Genomic DNA, 24,187 nt, shown 5'->3' on the forward strand with positions numbered 1-24,187 from the left:
AAATAAATAAACATTAAAAAAAACATTTAAGATTTTACCTTTCAGTAACCTCTATACCCAATACGGGGCTAGAACTCACCATCCTGAGATCGAGAGTCACATGCTCTATTGACTGAGCCAGCCAGGCACCCTTATTTGCCTATCTTTAAAATAGCCAGGATCCCAGAGTGTTAATGCCTTTATGAAGCTGCAAAATGGGGCACCTGGGTGGCTCAGTCGGTTAAGCGTCCGACTTCAGCTCAGGCCACGATCTTGCGGTCCGTGAGTTCGAGCCCCACGTTGGGCTCTGGGCTGATGGCTCGGAGCCTGGAGCCTGCTTCCAATTCTGTGTCTCCCTCTCTCTCTGCCCCTCTCCCGTTCATGCTCTGTTCTCTCTGTCTCAAAAATAAACGTTAAAAAAAAAATGAAGCTGCAAAATAATTGAAAAATAGCTGGAGTCATTAAACCTTTCAGAACAATTGGCACTAATCGGTGTGCTTATTTCAAGATACTTTGTGTAGATAATAGCTTACAATCCTTGTTTCTCAAATTTTTAGGTAATTTCCAGACTACATTTTGAAGAATGATGTAGAAGTTTCACAGCAAGCCTTTGGCTGTGGGGAATTATCATAATCAAGTCTCATGGAAAGAGGGTGGCAGCTGTTACTTTTAATCAGTGTGCTCAGCTAGGGAGGAAAATGAAAGCTCTTTGTGTTCCTGCTGGTGGATGGATGTCTTACAGTTGGCAGTTTGCCAGATTACCCAATCAGTTGTTCTTGATATACTTGGTCTCTGGAGAGGCTGAAATGCTTGGCAGTTCATTCAGACCCTCCTCCTGCTCTGTATACTTGTGTGCATGTCAGTCACCTGGGAAAGGAGCTCATCTGTTACCGAATAAATGCAACCTTGAGTTATCCTGGACTGGTTAGCTCCCTCCCACATCTTTGCCTTTTTGTCAAGTTGCTCCTGGCATGCATTCAGATCCACACAAATTGCTTTTCACATCAAAGGCAATTTTTGCTTTCCTTCAAGTTGCTCTTTTCACTGTGGGGTGGTGGAAATCAAAGAGGGAAAGACACTATGGCTGGCCAAATAGCAACAGTTACTACGGACTGTTTACAGAGCACTGTTCAGGGTGAGTTTGATAATCTGATGAGCAAGACAGACAAAAATGAAAGAATAAGAATAGTACAACCTAATCATATCATATATAACACATACACAATATGTAATGCTCTAAGTGATTCAAAATAGCAAACAAGAAATCGGTTCATTCAATAACCATTTTTGAGTGTTTAGTGTATGCCACATACTAAGTAAGGATGTACTGGTGAACAAAACCAGGTGATGAAGATTTACCCGTTTCCTTCTAAGAGTTGAATGGTTTTAGCTTAGGTCCTCAACTCATTTTGAGTTGTTTTTTTTTTTAAGTTTATGTATTTATGTATGTATGTATTTTGAGAGAGAGAGAGCACACTCGAGAAGGAGGGGCAGAGAAGGGGGAGAGTGAGAGAATCCCAAGCAGGCTCTGCACTGACAGCGGGCTTGATCCCACAAATCATGAGATCATGATCTGAGTCGAAATCAAGAGTCAGACGCTTAACCAACTGAGCCACCCAGGTGCCCTATTTCTAGCCTCTTAATTCTATTCCATTGGCCTGTATGTTTATTCTTATGGCTTTACTACAGTTCTGATTGCTGTAATTTTATAGTAGGTTCTGAAATCAAGAAGTGTGTGTCCTCCAAATGTGTTCTTTTTTCAAGACTGTTTTGGCTATTTGGGGGTCCCTTGAAATTCCATATGAATTTGAAGATCAGACTCTCCATTTCTGAAAAAAAAAAGCCATTAGGATTTTGATAGAGGTTGCATTGAATCTGTAGATCACTTTAGGTAATATTGTCATCTTAACAATATTGTCTTCCAATCCATGAATATGGAACGTCTTTCCATTTGTCTCAATTTTTTTTTTTTTAATTTTTTTTTTTTCAACGTTTATTTATTTTTGGGACAGAGAGAGACAGAGCATGAACGGGGGAGGGGCAGAGAGAGAGGGAGACACAGAATCGGAAACAGGCTCCAGGCTCTGAGCCATCAGCCCAGAGCCTGACGCGGGGCTCGAACTCACGGACCGCGAGATCGTGACCTGGCTGAAGTCGGACGCTTAACCGACTGCGCCACCCAGGCGCCCCTGTCTCAATTTTTTTAAAGCAATTATAGTTTTCAGTGTACAAGGCTTTCACCTCCTTGGTTAAATTTATTCCTTAGGTATTTTATTCTTTTGGATGCTATTGTAACTGTATGTACGTTTTTGAAAGCCATTTCACAGGAGTCATATTTAAAGCAGAGGAAACCATGTAAGCCATAGGGCACAGTGATGTGAAATACCTTTGTATTAAGGGAGCCATATCTAGCTGGGAATGGCTGAATGATCAAATGGTGGTAGGAAAAAGGTGAAAAACTGAGCAAGTAAAAGCGAATTTGAGAAGTGATAGACACTTCTGTGAGACGTGATAGACAGTCAATTAGGGATTCTTGGCTCTCTTAGAAGTCTGGTTAGTACTATATCTTCTTTGACCTCCTACACATTTTTCTGTCCTCTGAATCATAGCTGATGATCTCACTGAGACAATAGAAAACTATGAAAAAGGAACTCTCTCATTTCCACACACTAAATCATTACTCCCATTTGCATGTGTACTCATGGACTCCTTCTTGCCCCTGGTCACCAGGGAGTAGGCATTTCTAGCAAAGGTCACTTTCTACTTGGCTACCAGGTACCACCCCTCAAACCCACCTACTCACTATTTTGCTGCCTCTTTCTCATCACTGTTTCTCTCTCCATTGCTTCATTCCCACCAGTCGACATGCTCTGTTATTTCCCATCTTAAAAACATTTTTTCCTGACCCCAGGTCCCCCTCTCACAACCACCTCATTTCGCTTTTTATGCAACAAAAGTTCTCGAAAGAGGTGTTGTATTCAAGTTTTCTTTATTCAATCTTTTTATTTTTAACTAGAGACAGAGTGGTGAGTGGGGAGGGACAGAGACAGAAACAGAATCTGAAGCAGACTCCAAGCTCTGAGCTGTCAGCACAAAGCCCAATGTGGGGCTCAAACTCACACACCATGAGATCATGACCTGAGCTGAAGTTGGACGCTTAACCGACTGAGCCACCCAGGTGCCCCTTTACTCCTTGATTCTTACTCATCTTTCAAAATTTGCTAACGGGTAATATATGTACATGGTAATAGATTACCTTTATTTTTATACTTTAACCATCAAACTCCCCTCCCTAGAGGCAACAACTATTACCAATTTCTTAAATAATTCTTTCAGAGATAATCTATAAATTCAAATACACATATAGCATATATGTACAACACAAAACAAATGGTGACCCCTAATGTAAACTATGGACTTCAGTTAATAATAATGTATCCATACTGGTTTATCAATTGTAATAAATGTACCACACTAAAGCAAGATATTAATAATTGAGGATGCTCTGAACAGGGGGGAAAGGGAATAAATGGGAACCACTGTATTATCTGTTCAATTTCCTGTAAAACTAAACAATTCTAAAAAATAGTCTATTAATTAAAAAAAAATCTACCTCGGGGCGCCTGGGTGGCGCAGTCGGTTAAGCGTCCGACTTCAGCCAGGTCACGATCTCGCGGTCCGTGAGTTCGAGCCCCGCGTCGGGCTCTGGGCCGATGGCTCAGAGCCTGGAGCCTGTTTCCGATTCTGTGTCTCCCTCTCTCTCTGCCCCTCCCCCGTTCATGCTCTGTCTCTCTCTGTCCCAAAAATAAATAAACGTTGAAAAAAAAAAATTAAAAAAAAAAAATCTACCTCACATTACTCTTAGGCCAAAAAGAAAATTAAAACTAAGAAAATCAGAGTATGTAAAAATACCAATAATAAAGGTACTACATCATATATCACTTACAGTTAAAGCAGAGCTTAGGGGAAAGTTTGTAGACATATACAATAAATGATGAATATAAATAATTTAAGCATCACCACAGAAATTAGAAAAAGAACTGCATATAGGCCTTAAAAAGGCAGAAGAAAGGAATTAGTAAATTCAAAAGCAGAAATTGGGACGCCTGGCTGACTCAGTCAGTGGAGCGTGCAACTTGATTTCAGGGTTGTGAGTTCAAGCCCCACACTGGGCTATTTAAAAATAAAATCTTAGGGGAGCCTGGGTGGCTCAGTTGGTTAAGTGTGGGACTCTTATTTTGGCTCAGATCCTAATATCGGGCTCCGAGCTGACAGCACAGAACCTGCTTGGGATTCTCTCTCACCTCTCTCTCTGCCCTTTGCCCGCTAATGCACACTTACTTTCCCTCTGTCTCAAAATAAATAAAAAAAAAAATTCAGGTTCTGACTCAGCAGATATGGGGTGAGAGCTTGAAATTCTTCATTTAAGAAGAATAAAATATACTTTTTCAAAGTTTATTTATTTTGAGACAGAGATAGTGTGTGTGTGAGTGAGGGAGAGGCAGAGAGAGGGGGACACGGAGAATCTGAAGCAGGCTCCACACTGTCATCTCAGAGACTGACAGAGGGCTCCAACTCACCAACAGTGAGATCATGACCTAAGCTGAAACCAAGAGTCAGGCGCTTAACTGACTGAACCAACCAGGCGCCCCAAGAAAAATAAAATCTTAAAAAAAACCACACACACAAAAAGCAGAACTGAAAAATCAGAAAAGAGAAGAATGCTGGGAATAATAAATATGAATGCAAGAACGAGTTCTTTGAAAAAACAAATAGTAAGAGATGAACTGTTAGGTAAAGGGAGAAACTAGTGGGCTGAGGAAGGGGGTGAATGGAGATTTACTTTAAAAATTTTTTTAAATTATTTATTATTAAATATTTCAAGCATACCAAAAGGCACAAACAGTAATGTGAGGCATGCCTGTGAAACCATCACCAACCTAAAGAATAAACCATAATCAAGCCCTTGTGTGCTTCTCAATTACACCTCCCTCCAGTTTCCTACTATCTTGACATTTTAGTGTTTGTCATTCCAACGCATTTTGTAATTTTATAATTTATATACATGCCCTTGGAAAGTTATATTGTTTGCATGTTTTGAACACGATACATACTATTTTACACTACAGATTCTTCAGTCTGTTCGCTTAGTCGTTTTTCAGATGATCCATGTTAGATATGACACTAGTTCATTCTATTCTACGCGCTATTACATTGTATACATATACCACAATTTAATTATTGCTTCTTGTTGATGTCAATTAACAGATGTTTTTGCAACTATTAAGTTTTATCATGAACATTCTCGTATGCGTAGGTATTTCTTTGGGCACATGCGTGAGAATTGTCTTAGAAGTGGGGCAGACACATGTAGTTTCACTAAATAATTCCTAATTGCTCTCCCAAGCACTCGTGCCATTTAGACTACAAAACAGTTCCAGTTGCTTCAATGTTCATCAACCCAGAGGCCATGAGACTTACTTTTCACTCTACATTTCTATGTTCATGGCATTTCACGTTATACAATTTCTTGTTTTGCTTCAATTAGTCCTCACCCTAAGACTGGGTTAGGCATTATTATTCACATTTGCAGATGAAAAAAACAAATAAAAAAATCTCTTCGTTTTTAGACTACAGTTGCTTCTTAAAAAAAAAAAAAGTCTTACTTTTCAGCCTCGCTTATTGAACCTTTTTCCTGTCAGCCCTGGAAAGGCTGCTTGCTTGGAAAAGAGGTTTCAATGGGCCGGGCGTCCACCGGGCGGTGTTACCCCTCCTCCACCCTCCTCGAATCCCGCTCGGCACCTTGCCATCCGAAGGCAGTCGTGGCTCTGCAACGCGGTGGAAGGAAAGGGTTTGGACCACTAGCGATGCCGTAGTCCCCTCCTTTTCTCCCTCCGCCCTTCTCGATGCTCCTGCGGCGCCCTCCGCCGCGCTGGAGAAGGCGGGGTCGGAGACTTCCGGCAGCACCACTCTTCGGGATAGGCCAATGCTCGCGGCGCCAGCGCTCCGGTCACCGGAAGTGCTGCGGTCTCTCCCTCTCCGGAGCCGCGGTCGCCGAGGTTGGAGCTCTGCCCCGGAAGTCCTCTCCCTATCCCCCGCCCGCGGCAAACATGGCGGTAGACTCGGCGATGGAGCTGCTATTTTTAGATACTTTTAAGCACCCGAGCGCCGAGGTAAGGCTTCCCGACTTGGTTCCGATCCTGCTTGCCGACTCGTGGACCCTTACAAAAAGTCATTAGGCGGGCCTCGACTTTTCCTCCCGCCGATTGCCGCTTTAACGCCTCACAGACATAGCCCCCTCCCCCCCAGCTTGGGTGTAGGCACCGCGTCTGAGGGAGGGCGGCGGTAGACCCCCCCCATTTCCCCCGGCTTTCCCTTAGTTCCCCAGGCCTTTGGTCGAGCTGGCTGCTCCGCTTGCCTTGTTCTTTTGTTGTTGTGCTGTTGTTCCTGTCAGCTTCGGACCTTGAGAAGGATCACGGTTTTCAAGTTTACCTGAGGTGGTGTTTGGGAGGGGTCTTGGACAGCTTGAGTTTGACAGCGCAGGTGACTGAGTAGGGTCCCGCAGGTTTCGTGGTTCCTGAATCCCTCCTCCTAGGTTTCCTTCCTGACAGGAGTTCTGCTGTCCAGATGTGACACTCGTTCGGTTCAGGATTGCGGCGTTCTCCAGTTTGCCCTGAAACTTTAATCCTTACCTCTTGGAAGGATTTCACACATTAGGACGCGAAGTTCTTACACGGAACGCCCTTTGCGTGGAGAATACTTGCGAAGAAGAGAGACTTGAGAGGATTGTAGCTCATCTGTCTGTGCAGCATAACTGTCTTGTCGTTTGGAGGGGCGAGGGTGGGGGTGGTGTGGACTCCTCGTTCTGTGATGACCGGAGTGAGTGCCCCTGAACGTCGGAGTGGCTCTGCGATATTTAAGTGGAAAGGAGCTAGTTAACTAACGGTTCCCGAAAGCTGGCCCAAATGAACATTAACCAGGTCCACAGAGAGAATGAAAACGGCCCCAGAGCTCACATTTCTCTTCCAGTGTAAACTTAGTTTAGTGAACGGTTCTTTCTTCGGAGTTAGTGATGATAGTGGGTAGTGGTTGTATCTTAATGCTTTGTTTGGCAAAATAAAAAAATTGACAACTTGGTGGTCTTCTAATTATTTCAACGAGTGGTTTATAGGTGTGTGAAAATAAAAACTCTTGGAAACTTGAACATGTCTTACTAACAATGAGTGAGTTTGTGGTCTCATTTCTTGTGGGTCAGTAATTTCTGCTTGTCCCAACGACTGCCCGTACTTCTGTGACTGTACTTCCAGCTAAGCTTTAGAAAACTCATGATGGAGTTAGTAGTTGGATCAGAACGAACCTGTCATGTGTACAGTAATAAAGAACTGTTAAAAGTGAAAGAAAGAAGTCTGTGATGAGTTGGTGATGAGTTTAGGTAAATCGGCATTAATTCACTTGTATATTTAAAAACCTAGTATTTCTTGGGGTACCTGGGTGGCTCAGTCGGTTAAGCGTCCCAGCTTCGGCTCAGGTCATGATCTGGAGCTTTGTTGGTTCAAGCCCCCGGGGCGGGCTCTGTACTGACAGCTCCGAGCCTGGAGCCTGCTTCGGATTCTGTGTCTCCCTCTCTCTCTGCCCCTCCCCCACTGTGTTTCTCTCGCTCGCTCTCTCAAAAATAAACAAACATTAAAAAATTAATAAATATCTAGTGTTTCTTCATTCATTCTTAGACAAACATTGAGGACCAGGAGAGGTCAGGACCAATTCTGGCAATGATTGAGGGAGGCTTAGTAGAGATCACATTTGAACAGAGTCTTGAAGGAAGACTAAGGGTTTGTGGGGAATATGGAATATTGAGCCGTTTGTTCTCAAGGAGTTTATAACTGACTATTGGAGGTTAGGTCCACAAAAGTATGATTCAAGTTAGAAGGCAATGAGTGTGTAAAGAAACCGTGGGAATCCCTTGGTGTTTATCATCTCTCTCTCTTTTCTGTCTGTCTCTCTCTCTTTTTAAAAGTAAGCTCTGTGCCCAGTGTGGGGCTCGAACTCATGACCTTGAGATCAAGAGTTGCATGTTCCACTGGCTGAGCCAGCCAGGCACCCTAGGGTTTATCATCTTTATTCCAAAATGCTCTGACGTTTTAGGTCCCCGATGAGTATATATTTAGCTCCATTTGGTGCTACCAATAAGGCTACGTGATTTCAGAGGAGGGAGAGATCACTCTTCTTTTGAGAATATCAGGGAAGACTTCATCAAGGCAGTTAGCATGTGAACTTGGTCTTTGGTGGAAGAGGAAATGTTCCACAATTGTAGATAAGAAAGCAGGGCATTCTCCTGGAGTAGTCAGTCCTCTGTGGAGTATGCCAAAAATATTCGTATTAAGTGGCAGCTGCAGGGCAGTTCGAAGCCAGATCATGGAGTTCCTTGAATGCTCAGCAAAGGAGTATGGACTTTGTTTTATAGGAAATAGGTAGTTTTTGAGCAGGCAAATTAAATGACTAGTAAAATTCATTAAGTCAATTAATTGATCAGTAATACCTAAAATGATTCAGAAAAATTAGAGATGGCAAATAAGGAAGAAAAAGTGAGACGTCATGAAAGCTTGGGCTTAGCAGATGGGCAGTAATCACTGTCCACAGTTATTGAATGCTCATTTTGTGCAAGATGCGGTGCTTTTGTAATTTAAATATACTATCTCTTAATTCTTTTAATAATTTTGGAAGATCCTTATCCCTATTTTATAGATAAGGAGAGTGAGTGTGAGAAGTTAGGTCATTTTCCTAAAGTGTCATAGCAGGATGAAGGCACAGTAATGTGCTTCTAAAGCCATGCCATACTGTGTCTCAGTAGGACTAAGTAGGAGGGGATAGGTACAAGATAAATTTTGGATATAGAGTTGATAGCATGGCAACTGATTGTGTGAGAGAGAAAGAGTAGTTAAAAGTTCTAGAGTTACAGTTTTAGAGACTAGAGAATTGGGAGGGCCATTGATAATAGAAAAGTCTGAAATTGGGTTTGATGGGAACAAGATAATTTTAGTTTTTGGTGTGTTTAGTGGTACACCAGAGAGATTTGCTAAAGTAGGAATTTGGGAATTTGTTTTAACAATTTCATTTATGAAAAATACTTCTGAAGGTGAGGTATAGCTCCAGGAGGGGCAATACAAATAAGAAAACAAACAAACAAAAAAAACTCCCAAAACCTATTGCCCTTGCCTTCAAAGAAGTTTGTTATCTGGTGAAGAAAATATTTAGTCACATTTCCCAAGGGGAATACTGAAAGGGGTTTGAGTCGTGTTAAATGAATTACAAATTGTGTTTGTGGTTTGTATGCCACTTTATTAAAAATTTTAAAAACTTAGTACATTTTTTAAAAAGTTTACTCATTTTGAGAGAGATTGAGAGAGCACAAATAGGGGAGGGGTGGAGGGAAAAGGTGGGGGTGGGGAGAGAGAGAGGGAAAAAATCTCAAGCAGGCACCATGCTGTCAGATGCGGGGCTCAAACCCTTGAATTGTGAGATCATGACATGAGCCGAAACCAAGAGTCAGACACTTAATGTATTGAGCCTCCCGGGTGCTGCAATTATTATTATTATTTTTTTAACATTTATTTTTGAGGGAGAGAGAGAGAGCAGATCCAAAGCGGGCTCTACACTGACAGCACAGAGCCTGACACAGGGTGTGAACCCACAAACTGAGAACCCACCGACTGAACCACCCATGTGCCCCTATTATTATTATTATTATTATTATTATTATTAATGTGTGTTTATTTTTGAGAGAACACGAACAAGGGAAGGGCAGAGAGAGGGAGACAGCAGATCTAAAGTGGGCTCTGTGTTGTCAGACGTGGGGCCAGTGTGGGGCTTGAACTCACAAACCCCAGGGGATCATGACCAGCGCTGAAGTCAGATGCTTAACAGACTGAGCCACCCAGGTGTCCTGTACTTGTATAACATTTTAAAAATATACTTTATTTTAAAACAGGATCTTTTTATTTTGACTAGGTAACACATGTGTGAGGTAGAAATTCAATAGATACAAAAGGGTATACAGTAAAAAGTATGGCTTTTTCTTGTCCCTGTCCTCTAGCCATCATGTTTCTTTGCCTAGGTATTCTATATAATTCCATTTTTACTGGCTGCATAATATTTCTTTAAGTGGTGATGCTATTTATATTATATTCTCATACATTTAGGTTTCTTTTTTTTTTTAAGTTTATCGATTTATTTTGAGAGAGAGAGAGAGAGAGGCGACACACGCACAGGGGAGGGGCTGAGAGAGAGAATCCCAAGCAGGCTCTGCACCTTTAGTGCAGATCCCAACACGGAGATCAAACCCATGAACCATGAGATCATGACCTGAGCCAAAGTCAGATGCGTAACCAACTGAGCCACCCAGGTGCCCCTACGTTTAGGTTTCTAACTTTTTACAATGATGTGATATTCTTTGATTATTTAAATTAAAAATATTTAAGTTATTTTATGAATATTACTTCCTAGAGTAGAATTGCTAGGTTAAAATACAGTCTTACAATAGTGATTGATGCTAGAAAGTACTGCTTCATTTTAGAGTTTCTTTAAGAAACTAATTTAGAACTCATCTGAACAGAAGTGATAATGGAAGTGGTAGGAATAGATGAGATAGCTTTAGCTTACCCTTAAGGAGAGGGTAAACAGAGAGGGGAAAATAGTTGCAGGGATAAAAGAATAAGGAGGGGGAGACAGCTATACTGTGACTTGTAAACACACAGTGACTCCTTCTGAAGGTAAATGTGGTTCAGAGTCCTGAAATTTGACCAATTTATTCTTCACATTCCTGCTATCTTTGTAATCATAAATCTTCCATGATTCCCCTTGTCTTCCTAGGTTTAAGTACTCCTCTAGATATCTTAAGCGCCTACTTCATTGTAATATTTGCAACTCTCTGAAAACACAATTCAGTCAGCTTTTATTAAGCACTTATTAAAAGTCTTCCATTCGTTAAATGAATATGCTAGGCACTTTGATTATAACAAAGTATAAACTGAGACTTGGTTCTTGTCTTCTTGAGATACAACTGTAATGGGAGAAATAAAAAAAGCAATTACAATTTAGTTTGATAAGAGGCTTTTGATTCACAAGGAGAGGCATCTATCTAGACTTGCTCTGGCACAGGTTCCAAGAGAAAGTTAACTCTAGGGGTGTCTGGGTGGCTCAGTCAGTTAAGCGTATGGTTTTTGATTTCGGCTCAGGTCATGATCTCATGATCAAGCTCAGACAATGCAGAGCCTTCTTGGGATTCTCTTTCTCTGCCCCTACCTTTCTTTTTTTTTTTTTTTTTTTTTTTAATGTTTATTTATTTTTGAGAGAGAAAGACGGAGCACGAGCAGGGGAGGAGCAGAGAGAGAGGGAGACACAGAATCCAAAACAGGCTCCAGGCCCTGAGCTGTCGGGCACAGAGCCCGACATGGGGCTTGAACTCAGACTGTGAGATCATGACCTGAGCTGAAGTTGGACGCTCAACCGACTGAGCCACCCAGGTGCCCCTGCCCCTACCCTTCTTGTGCTCTTGCTCTCTCCACCCCCACCCCCCCAATAATAATAATAATAATAATAATAATAAAAAGAGGGGTGCCTGAGTGGCTCACTAGATTAAGCGTCTGGCTCTTAATTTCGGCTCAGGTCATGATCTCATAGTACAGAGCCTGCTTGGGATTCTTTCTCTCCATCTCTCTCTGCCCCTCCTCTTTCTCTCTCTCTCTCTCTCAAAATAAATAAACTTAAAAAAAAAAAAAACTCTTAAAAAAGTGGACTCTAAAAGGAGTTGGGACAGAGGAGTGTGGGAGCAGAGATAATATAGCATGAGTGAGGGCATGAACGGTGAGAAAGAGCATGGTATGTTGGGGCTATAAATTTGAACTGATCAGAAGAGGTTATACTTGTTTATAAGACCAGAAATTTGGCCTGGGGAGCAGGGGAGTGATACATTTATCTTCTAGAAGGACCACATTGCAATAGGAGAATGGGTGGAGGGGGGCAAGAAAGAAACCCCAAACCAGTTAGGATCCTATTGCTGTAATCCAGATTAGAGTGAATAGTGTCTAGAACTAGAGAAGTGAAGCAGTAATGGAGAGAAATACCAGATTTGAGAGCTTTTTAGAGGTTTAATCACTGGGACTTGATATTTAGATGAATGATTTAGGTGAGAGAATGAGAAAGAAGCAAAGGATAATAATGGTTTCTGTCTTGGTCATTGTGTGGATGGTGTTGGAAACACTGATATAGGAGAGTTCAGTTTTGGACTTGAGTTTGTGGTGCCAGAGGGACATTCAAGTGGAGATGTCCAGTTGGCAGTTGGTTATAGTGGTCCGGGGCTTGGGAGAGAGGTCATAAATGGAGATTTATATTTGGAGTTGACTTATGGCAATGGATGAAAGTTTTATTTCTTGTAATTTTATTGATTGTGTTTAGCTACTCTGCCCTACTTCTCTCCTCCATTTTCACCTCTAGCCATGGTGAACTATGCTTGCAATTTCTTGAACCTTCCAGGTTCTTGTTTGCCTTCCTTATGTGCATGCTTCTCCCTTTGCTTGGAAAGTTGTTCCTTCTCCTCCTTTTCCACTGATTCTTGTTTTCCTTAAAGACTTACTTAGCTCGGGGAGCCTGGGTGACTCAGTCGGTTGAGCATCCAACTTCAGCTCAGTTCATGATCTCACGGTCTGTGAGTTCGAGCCCCAAGTCAGGCTTTGTGCTGATAGCTCAGAGCCCGACCCTGCTTCAGATTCTGTGTCTCCTTCTCTCTCTCTGCCCCTCCCCTGCTCATGCTCTGTTTCTCTCTCTGTCAAAAATAAATTAACATTAAAAAAAATTAAAAAAAAATCATGGAAGATTTATGATTACTTAGCTCAAGTGCTGTTTCTTTGGGGAAATCTTTCCTGACACTCCTCTTTTCCCCTCCACGAATTTTTGCTCACAGTCTGAGTTAGGTAAGTACCTCTTTGACTTTGCACAGACTCCTTTGTGAGTCTGTATCATAACAATATATCTGTCTACCACAATAGATGGTCTCTTCCTTAATGGCTGAGATTATGTTTTTGTCTTGGTATCCTTGGGACCTGGCATTCCTTGGAACATAATAGATATTTAATAAATGTTTAGAAATAAATATTGAATAAAAGGATAGCAACTAATACAGAAACTCTTCTACTTACAGACAAAATGGATTTTGAAAGTCTGTTCATAAAACTTTAAGTTCATTTTTTTTAGGTCCACAGTGATTACACCCTAAAAACTGATACTATTAATTAATCAGTAGAGGGCAAGGTAGAGGAGGATGCAATTAATAACTTTTGTTCTAAGTTTCCTTTGTACATATTAATGAGAATTTATAATATGTAAGCAAAGGATCTTCAATATAGTATACTTTGTAAGTAGAGAAGTTCTTACAGGAAGGAAACATAGCACCAACGTTTGAGGCAAAATGCTAATTTCTTTTGTGTAAAACTATGTAGTATATGTAGAATACCTATAGTATATTTGTAATAATAAGTATACAAGTTCAGCTGCTGTCACAAAAGTTAAAATAACAGTGGATTTGATAAAATAGGATTTTCTCTCAATCTGGTTGTTAAGTCTTCTAGGGCTCATATGACAGTTCCACAGTGTCAAGGGCCCGTATTCCTTCTGTCGTTTTCCTTTGCCATCCTTAGGGTATTGCCTGCCTTGTCCAAGGTAGCTCACCGATAACATCTGTGTTCTAGAAAGGCAGCAGAATTTTGGAATAAGAAGTAGAAGGAGTTTCTAAAGTCTGAACCTTCCCTTTAAGGACATGATCTGGAGTTGCCTGCATCATTTCCATTTCCATCCCATTGATCAGAAGTTAGTGATCATGGGGTACCTGGGTGGCTCAGTTGGTTAATAACCATCCAACTCTTGATTTTGGCCCAGGTCATGATCTTACAGTTCGTGAGATCAAGCCCCATGTCAGGCTCTATGCTATTAGCATGGAGCCTGCTTAGGATTCTCTCTCTCCCTCTCTTTCTCTCTGCCCCTCTCCCATTCATGCTCACACTCTCACTCTCTCTCAAAATAAATAAACTTGAAAATGTAAAATAACTCAATAATTTTTTAAAAAGTTATGATCAGGTGTTCACACTGGCTTAAGTGTCCAACTTCAGCTCCAGTCATGATCTCACAGTCTGTGAGTTCGAGCCCCGTGTCGGGCTCTGTGCTGACAGCTCAGAGCCTGGAGCCTGCTTCAGATTCTGTGTCTCCCTCTCTCTCTGCCCCTTGCCTGCTCATGCTCTGTCTCTCTCTGTCTCAAAAATAAATAAAAACATTAAAAAAAATTTTTTTTAATGCAAAATTGGGGGGCTCAGTCAATTGAGTGACTCTTGGTTTTGGCTCAGGTCATGATCCCAGGGTTGTGGATCAAGCCCTACACTGCTTAAGATTCTTTCTCTCTCCCTTTCTGCCCCTCTCTCCCACTCACATGCTCTCTCTCTCTAAACTAAAAAGTTAAATTAAAAAATGCAAAATTGGGAAGTCCTCCTCTCACATTTTAGGAAAGACTAACTTGAATAATCTTTTGGTCTGTTGATATGCATGATATTCTTTGCAGCTTCCAAGAGAGACTCAAAAGTCATTCTTTCTAGACACAAATAACATGAACCATTTTTCTCATGAATTTTGGTCACTAAGTAATCAGGTTGGCTGAACTTCTAGGAAAAGTTGGTGTAAAATAGTCCAAAAACAATGTGAAACATTCATTTTAAATTACTGATCACGAGAGCTATCTTTGTCTGATACTGTGTCAAATAATACATAGAAGTAAGTGTATACTAAATATAATTCATGCTATCCATTTCTTTTATTTTGATAAACAGTTTGTGGATTCAGATTATTTCAGGGAGGGCTTAACTTCAACTATTAAATACCTAAATGACTCTCTTTGATCTCTTGTTATTAGTTGTATGTAAGTTTAGTAAATTAAACTGATTTAAGTATAGATCTGTAGTCTCAGTCTCTTATTTATAATTCAGAAATTCAAAAATGGCAGAAAAGTCCACCCTGAATTCATTTGGTCTTGCAGTCTAATCTGAACTGACATGGTAGTTACAATCTTTTAGTATGAATGTTTATACATGTAGCTGCAGAAATATTAATGTTTTGATGACAAGGTAATCAAAAGCAGAAGCAGAGAGTAACATGTAATATTTGTATCATACTGCCTTTCTAAAAACCCAGAAATTCAGGATTGTGAAAAGCATCTGGCACTAGACGCTGTTTAATGATATGGAGTTTAAGATTATTTGTGATATTTTGAAAGAAATTAAATTGAAGATGAATAAATTTTGAATAGAGAAAGTGTTTGGTTTTGCTTACAGTATGTCCCTGTCCTTCTTTTTTTTTAAAGCAAAGTTCTCATATAGATGTAGTACGTTTTCCATGTGTGGTTTATATCAATGAAGTCCGAGTCATACCCCCAGGAGTAAGAGCCCATAGCAGCCTGCCAGATAATAGAGCATACGGGTAAGTGAGCTTTCTTTTTAAAAGTGTTTGTGACAAAAGATTGTCCTAGACATATTCTTAAATGCAAAAATTTGAGGTAATATTTTGTAAGTAAAACAAACAACAACCTGAAACTTTACTCAGTTATGTTATATTGGATATAGGTTTTCTATATAATCCACATATTATTATAAATTTGAAAAGAGCGATTATTTGATCTAAGTACCAGAAAAAATTTTTTCTTCATTTTTTTTAATTGGTGAAATAGGTTTATATTTTCTAAAATATTCTAAGGTGGTACAGTCTAGTAATTGAAGTATTTTTAACCTGGCTTTTTCCTTGAAAATAAGTAAGAATTCGTCTGAATATTTAGAAATGTATCTTTTATATTATTTTATATCAGTTTTCATGACTTAATGGTGATCTTCTTAGCCTGATACATGTGTCTTTTTATAAATTTGTAGCTTCACATTAGCCTTTAGTTTTAATTAGCAAGTACTTATTTGATGCTTTCTCTTTCTTAGGCTCTGTGGGAAATAAGCGAAATGTAAGACATGGTCTCTGATGTGGAGTTGTTGATAACCTTAACAGCTGACCTAAAACAGAGAAATTTGATCTCTGTTGTACCATGAATAATCATTTTCTTCTTCTTATTTTAATTACATGAATTGGAAGTATAAGCCAAATTTTGGTTTTGGAAGCATGAACATATACAGTAAATATATTTATATGAGTTTTTAGCTTATAGTCTCAGTACCACATTTTATTATGTGCATGTTCTAATAGCTTAATTTCTGTTACTTGAAAGAGTTAAACCAGCTACTTAGTGTTATGGTACAGATTCAAAGTGAAGGGCTCATTTCTTCATAATTATGAAAAGTAGTTGGTTATTTGTAGAAATAGATATAAAATCTTTATAGGTTTTCAGATCATTCAAAAATACAACAAATACAAAATGAAACAATAAAAATATTTAATGTTTATAATGAGAAATCATCACTGACTTCATATATCTTTTTTATCCGTGTTTAAGGAAATAAAAGCATGTTTTCCAATCATTTCTTCTTGTTTTTTCCTATAAAGGGAGATGTGTGTAGAATGGAAAAGATGGGGTGATGACAGTGTAATCTAGCAGTCTTCTCTAATTGTACTGCTTTTGGTCAAAGAAGGTCTGTCAGTTATCTATTGCTACATAACAAATTACAGCAAATTTAGCAGCCTAAAACAGTAAACATTTATTATTTCACACTTTTTCTGAGGGTCAGGAATCCAGAAGTGGCTTATTTGGTTCAAGTTCCCTCATGAGATTATAGTCAAGATATAGTCCAGGGCTGCAGTGATTTGACTGGGACTGGAGAATTTGCTTAGAAACTCACTCACATGGCTGTTGTCAGGAGACTTCAGTTCTTTGCCAGGAGATCTTCTCTATGGTGCTGCTCATGTCACAACATGGATTCCTCCAGAGTGAGTGAGAGCGTTCTAACCCAGTATCAGAAGTGATGTACCATCATTTTTACCATATTCTGTTCATTACATGTCCTGCTGGTATGGTGTGGGAAGAAACTACAAAGGTGTGAATACCAGGAATGAGGGGTCTCTGGGGCTGTCCTGGAGGCTGGCTAGCACAACAGGCAAAATGGATCTCTTCCATTAGCTGCAATGGGTAGGAGTATTGTTAAATTTTCCCTTTTTTCTCTCTTGTATTTCTTAGCTGGGGGTAAATGGCAGTTCATGTTTTAATAATTCCAAATATGAAATTATCAGAAACAACTTTATACATCATTAATATGTTATAGAACCGTAAATTAAAGTATTAATACAGTAATGCAAATAAATGTAAGATGTCAGAAAGTAATGTTAGAGATCGAGCGATATTTGTGCAGCATACTTTACAGCATTGTTTTTTCTCATTATAAACATCTTTATACATCTAGCCAACAAATTAAAATAGTTAACAGGAAGTTTTTTCTCATTATAAAATTCAGGAATGTATAGGTAAAATTAAAATCCCTGTAATCCCTCCCTCCTAAGAAAATCCTTACATTTGATGCATTGTGTTGTTTAATGTATATGTGTATATTTGTATATTTTGTTGTTATATGTGGTGTTTGTATATTTTGTTGTTATTTTTTATAAGTGTGGTATCTTATGTGAGGTTAGGTTTTTGAGTCAACTTTTAAGATGGAAGTCTAGTGCAGTCAAATCACCATTGATTCTTTAAGTTGCTTTTCACTGACCAGTGCTTGAGTTTTTGGGGCTTCAAAAGTAAAGAATTTACATTTGAGTTACCTTTTTCCTTTCCTTAGATACTGAAGGCCAGGGTCTAGTTTGAAGAAATAAAGGAAGGAGAGACTAGAGATGTTGCGCATATACGGTTGAATTTGGGTTAGGTAAATGTTTGCTACTCTAACCCAGCTGTATACTGTTTTGTATATTTCTTTCTTTTACTTAACATTACGTCAGGAGTACTTTCACATCATTAAATACTATTTGGAAATATAATTTCTAATGGTTGCATAATCTAATGAATGACTGTACAGTAGTCCCCCCCTTATCCATGGTTTCACTTTCCGGGTTTCAGTTACCTGCGGTCAACCGCAGTCCAGAAGCAGATGATCCTCCTTCTGACAGATCGTCAGAAGGTCAGTAGTAGCCTAATGCTAAGTCATGATGCCCATGTCATTCACCTCACTTCATCTCATCACATAGACATTTTATCATCTCACATCACAATAAGAGGGAGTACAATACAATAAGATATTTTGAGAGAGACTACATTCCCATAACTTTTATTACAGTATATTGTTATAATTGTCCTATTGTATTATTGTTAATCTCTTACTGTGCTTAATTAGAAGTTAAACTTTAATATACGTATGTATATATGTGTATACACACACACACATATATATGTACAAATATATATGGAAAGAACAGAATATTTAGGGTTTGGTACTATCCATGGTTTCAGGCAACCATTGGGGGTCTTGAAAGGTATCCCCTGTGGATAAGGGGGTACTACTGTACTGTAATTTGTTTGGCTAGTTCCTTATGTGGGGACCATTAGGTGTTTTTTACTTTTCAAATTATAAATAAGAGTATGATGAACATTCTCTTGAAAAAAAAATCTTTTTTTGTGTATCAGTGTTTCCATAGAAACACCTAGAAAAAAGGTATTTCTGCATCAGATGGTATGAACATTTTCTCATTCTCCTGAATTTTATTGCCATGTTGCCTTTCAGAACAATTGCGTGTGTTTGTACTTCTATCAGTGCATAAGGGAACCTATTTGATATACTTTGGGCATTACTCCTTTTACCATTTGAATTTTTTGTAAGTAACAAAATATGTGATGTTTAGAATCAAGGTTTTTCGTTGAGTCTGAGGAATTTCAGCCAAGGGTAAAATATGTATCAAGTAAGATTTCATTCTAACACAAATTAAATAGGCTTTACTCTTAACTATGTAAGTCCACAAAAAAATCAAAATGTTTATCTAAATTGCTACTATACAAATTTGAATTTAGGCTTTAAGTCACAATTTAGGGCTCTGATGCCAAAATTATTATTATAATCTTGTATTAATGTAGGTTAAGTTGAAATCAAATTGTAATTATATAACTCGAAGTTAGTTAACTCCTGATTCTTTCTGCTAATGGAAGGGAATCATGCTATAATGAATTATAAAAGTAGGTGTTACAATTAATTAGCATTTGTCTTTATAATACATTAAGACTTTAAAATATTTATGTGTATTAGAATGGCCCAAGTAGCAAGCTAAAGATACTTGTTGATTAAAATTTCGTTTTCAGTAATACTCAAAACACATAGGTGTCTACTTAAAAATTGAATATGAATTTTAAAAATTACAGAAAATAATTACAATTAACAGTGTATTTTTATTATTTAAATCTTAAGATATAATTCTAGGATTGCTTTTAAATTTGTACTTACTTTGTCTTTTGTTTTAATTTAGGAACTGTTTATTGCAAAGGCTGATGTTTCAACTTTGTTTCATTCACAGGGAGACCTCTCCGCACACATTTCAATTAGACTTATTCTTTAACAATGTAAGCAAACCAAGTGCCCCAGTTTTCGATAGGTTGGGAAGGTATGTACCTACAAGGTAATTGCACCAGAAATTTAGGAGTTAATAGGCAAAACCTTTTTATTCTTTAGATAGAAGAAAAGGATATATCTGTTGGTGGACCCAAGAACTCGGGGTTTATTTTACCAATTGGCATTATTAAAGAAATGTCAAGCTCCTAGAAAGATGTTGAGTTTCTTTACACAGTAAAAGTTTAAATGTGTGAAACATTAGCCATCTTGTTTGCTTTTCATTGGTGTATACATTTCTTTTTTTTTTTTTTTTTTTTTTAATTTTTTTTCAACGTTTATTTATTTTTGGGACAGAGAGAGACAGAGCATGAACAGGGGAGGGGCAGAGAGAGAGGGAGACACAGAATCGGAAACAGGCTCCAGGCTCTGAGCCATCAGCCCGGAGCCCGACGCGGGGCTCGAACTCACGGACCGCGAGATCGTGACCTGGCTGAAGTCGGACGCTTAACCGACTGCGCCACCCAGGCGCCCCTGGTGTATACATTTCTTATACACACATCAAATAATCTAATAATAATCTTCTAATTTGGAAAAAATTGCTTTTTGATTTCTTTAAAAGAACTGTATAAACACTTTGGTAACTAATAATTTGTATCTTTTACATCAGACTATTTCATAATTTAAAATTCCATGGGCATATTTTGTAAGATGAGAATTTTGTTAATAGAAACCTCTATTTTGGATTATTTAATACTTGCCAGGTATTACTAAAACTAGTTGTTTTGATGTCTGCAAAATAATTGACCATTAAATGGGCTTAGTAAGAACTCATTTATAAATTTTTACTTATTTATTTTGAGAGAGAGAGAGCAAGCTGGAGCAGGTCAAAGAGAGAGGTAGAGAGAGAGAATCCCAAGCAAGTTCCCCACTGTCAGTGCAGAGCCTGATATGAGGCTCAAATTCACGAACTGTGAGATCATGACCTGAGCTGAAACCAAGAGTCAGATGTTTAACCTGCTGAACCACCTAGGTGCCCCCTAGAACTCATTTATAAAATAAAAAAAAACTTAAAGGCAGCTTAAAAATGGAAAAACTTCTATCCCTGTCATGAATTAAGTTTTTTAGATTTCACTTGTCATTTTATTGATCTTTCACTCAGTATTAATTTATATTGATATTTGGCTTTTTTTTTAAATGAAGGAAACCTAGATAATCTGAAGTAGTTAATTTTTAATATTATGGAATGTTTTTCTTATGTCAGTACCTACTTTTAAAAATAGGTATTTTTCTCTATTTGGTCCCATTATACATTTTAGGAAGGCTGTAATGCAATGGTTCTCTACTTAGCTGTATATTAGAATTACTGGGGGTGCTTTTTAAAAAATACTGATACCTACACTTACCCCAAACCAATTAAATCAGAATCTCTGGGGAGTTTGTTTTATACTTGATAACATTTTGGGGGAAGTAAATTAAAACTAAACTTAGTGGTTTATTAAAACAATAATCTAGTATTTGGTTTTATTAAAACATATAAATTGAGAAAGACTTCTTCATGAATAATGATGTTCAGTGTTTGAGCCTATATATTTATTCCTACTCTTTTGGCAGCCTGGAATATGATGAGAATACTTCTATCATCTTTAGACCCAACTCAAAGGTAATTGCAGAAGTCAGTTTTCATCTTGTTACTACTGTTTGTTTTCACTTTCATTGAGAGTTTTGATCTAGATAAACCAGTGATGCAGAATATCAGCCTCTTTGGTTCTAGTGCTGCAGGATAACATTTCTTGTCTGATTCCTCTTGCATCCAGAAGCTATTTTAAAATGGAGCAAAGACATCTAATGTCACTGTCTACCTATAAAGCTCTTTCTTCCTCTAATTTTAGTGTGAGTCAGGAAGAGGCCAGCATTTGTGCTTGCCCTTCTTTCATTTAGGTGAGCAAGTTCAGAAGATGACAGGAAGGTAAATTGTTACTAGACACCACTGTGCCTTAGGTTTCTTAACAAATATATATTTTATATTCCTTTCGTATCAAAAGTATGTCTTTTTTCTTGATATAACAAATGCCATTTTTTAAAATTTATTTTTATTTTTATTAAAAAAAATTTTTTTTTAACGTTTATTTATTTTTGAGACAGAGAGAGACAGAGCATGAACGGGGGAGGATCAGAGAGAGGGAGATACAGAATCTGAAACAGGCTCCAGGCTCTGAGCTGTCAGCACAGAGCCCGACGCGGGGCTCGAGCTCATGGACCACGAGATCATGACCTGAGCCGAAGTCGGCTGCTTAACTGACTGAACTACCCAGGCGCCCCTAACAAATGCCATTCTATAAGCATCTAGAAAAGCTAAATCATGGGTGATCTGAAATGCAAAAAAAACTGTCCTAGTATGGGGCTACTTAGGCTGTTTGTTTTTTCTTGGTGGGGAGGTGGGTATTTAATCCTCTATTTGCTGTTTAGATTAAGTTATCTTCCTGATCTCTTTATTTGTCTTCCAGTGGGGCTTCTGTTTAGAATCTGTCAATTCCTGGGCATAGTCTTTGAGCCGTTCTTTTGGTCCCCAGTTTCCCTTTACTGGAGTTTGCTAGAGTTCGCAAGGAGAATAATAATTTCATTCTTCCTTATCGTGCCTCCAGAATGGGCCCCATTACTACTTATTACTTTATCTTTACTCAACATGGTAGAATGGAAAGAACTCAGAAGTCAGGGGCTTTGGTTTCTGGTTCAGGTTCTTCTACTGACACTCTGATTTTCTTATATATTTGTACTCATTCTGGCTACCTCTCATAGTATTGTGGAAATATGGCAATTAATGTAGATAAGCATTGAAAAACAAGTTGTTTTTTATTTTATAAGAAAATATTGAGGTTTAATTGCATTGATAAAATCTTTGATCTTTTTAGGAGAAAGTTTCTTTGCAAAAACAATTTGTTTAATGCTTCTGGTTACCCTTACTTTTTAAGTACAACATGGGTACATTAAGTATACTTGCATGTATGAGTTGGGCATATAAAAAGAATGCTGTACAATTTTACGGATTAGAATTCTTGAGACTGGGCATAATTTGTGCTTTTGTGCACCTCCGTGACCTCTATAACTATTGGAGTTTAATTTATTAATTGGCAGTAACTCTCACTTAATTTCGTTCTCATTTCCCTTCTCTTGACTGGGAATCTGGTTATGCATTTTGAACAGAGTTGATGTAAAGTATCAGACAGGAGAGATGTAGTCTTGAGACAAATTTAGGTATGGCAATTCTGGAGAGCCATATAAAAGCTATGCCTCTGGATGTATTTCCATCAATATTGACCTTTGCACTTTCAGCATACTTTTAAAGACTTTAGTTTAACCATAGAGTAATTTGATATCAGTTTACTTTTGGCATATTAAAAGATTAACCTGGAAGATATTTTCCCCCAACAAATTAGGTGAATACTGATGGTTTGGTGCTAAGAGGCTGGTATAATTGTTTGACACTGGCAATATATGGATCAGTGGATAGAGTGATAAGTCATGACAGAGACTCTCCACCACCTCCACCTCCACCTCCACCTCCTCCCCAGCCACAGCCAAGTTTGAAAAGGAATCCAAAACATGGTGAGAATTTTAAATTTGTCTTTGTCAGTGACACTATGTTCATTATAATAGGAAAAGGTAATCGAAGTAGCTCTTCGAAACTTTGAAGAGCTTTTGAAACTTCCTTAAAACTTGAGAAGATATCTTTGTCAGTCTCACAATTCTTTCCTATAAAAGAGTTTATTTTTATGTTGAAGTGGTTACATTTTCTTCCTCTAGTTTCCTAGATACTTTTTTAATTGACCTGAGGGTTTTTTTTTTTAATATGTAAGTGAAATGTATTCCAGTGTTTATTCATGGTTTAATATCAAAATTATCTCCAAAGGAATTGAGGAATAGGCAGTAAGTTTGGTATATATGGTTAGAATACTCATGTTAATGGTATTTTTTTTTCAGGAGTGCATTTCAGATTTGGTTAGATGTCTAAATGCAGATCCCCCCCGCATTTTTGAGAACCTTTTGCTCATTAAGTGGAGACAAGAAAAATAAGAATTCCATTAAACTTTAGTGACTCTCCTTCTATAAGGCAGGTAGTTGGACTCCTCTTTCAGAGGGTCTCATCTCCTTATTCCAGTATTATTACTGTAAGCTGTTGAAATATGGAGATTCAGGAATACATTTTCAAGTTATAATTGAGGTCACTAGGAAAAATCTTTTGCTTTACAATGAGCATTTTATGAGTAAATAAAATGACCTTCTCTTAAACATCATCTAATAGTGTCGCGTGAGCTCTTTGTCTTTGATGGTCACACACCATATTTTCATGTCTTTTCTTAAATCTTACCTATTAAGTACGGTTAATCTTTCACTGTTTCTTTTAATCCTTTAGTTTTCTGTGCTCATTTGTCTTTTTTACCAGACTCTGAGCTCCTTGTGGGCTGAGAGTATATTTTACTTATATTTTGTGTTTCTAGTTTTATCACAGTGCCTAGTGTATATAGTGGCTACTCACAGTTTTTGTTTAATTTACTGAATTGTTTTAAAATTGGCATTTGTGCTCATCCATTTATTTATGTGGATGTATGTGTTTTTAATTTTTAATTTTGAAATAATTATAGATCCATAAGAGGTTGCAAAGA

General features: G+C 38.3%; 1 protein-coding gene across 4 annotated transcripts in view; it reads left to right on the top strand.

Moving 5' to 3' along the window:
* Positions 1-5,959: 5,959 nt before the first annotated feature.
* Positions 5,960-24,187, top strand: part of VIRMA (vir like m6A methyltransferase associated) — a 59,958-nt gene continuing 41,730 nt past the window's right edge. Inside the window, exons 1-5 of one of the 4 annotated variants that reach the window (XM_045454200.1) lie at positions 5,960-6,152; positions 15,374-15,489; positions 19,492-19,578; positions 21,138-21,186; positions 22,961-23,129. In XM_045454200.1, coding sequence (XP_045310156.1) covers positions 6,090-6,152; positions 15,374-15,489; positions 19,492-19,578; positions 21,138-21,186; positions 22,961-23,129 — 484 coding nt within the window. In that variant the 5' untranslated portion in view covers positions 5,960-6,089. Of the gene's footprint in view, positions 6,153-15,373; positions 15,490-19,491; positions 19,594-21,137; positions 21,187-22,960; positions 23,130-24,187 lie in introns of all 4 variants that reach the window. The other 3 variants (XM_045454199.1, XM_045454202.1, XM_045454201.1) reach the window with 3 other exon arrangements.

Source organism: Leopardus geoffroyi, chromosome C3 (genome assembly GCF_018350155.1).
Source record: "Leopardus geoffroyi isolate Oge1 chromosome C3, O.geoffroyi_Oge1_pat1.0, whole genome shotgun sequence".
Lineage (NCBI taxonomy): Eukaryota > Metazoa > Chordata > Mammalia > Carnivora > Felidae > Leopardus > Leopardus geoffroyi.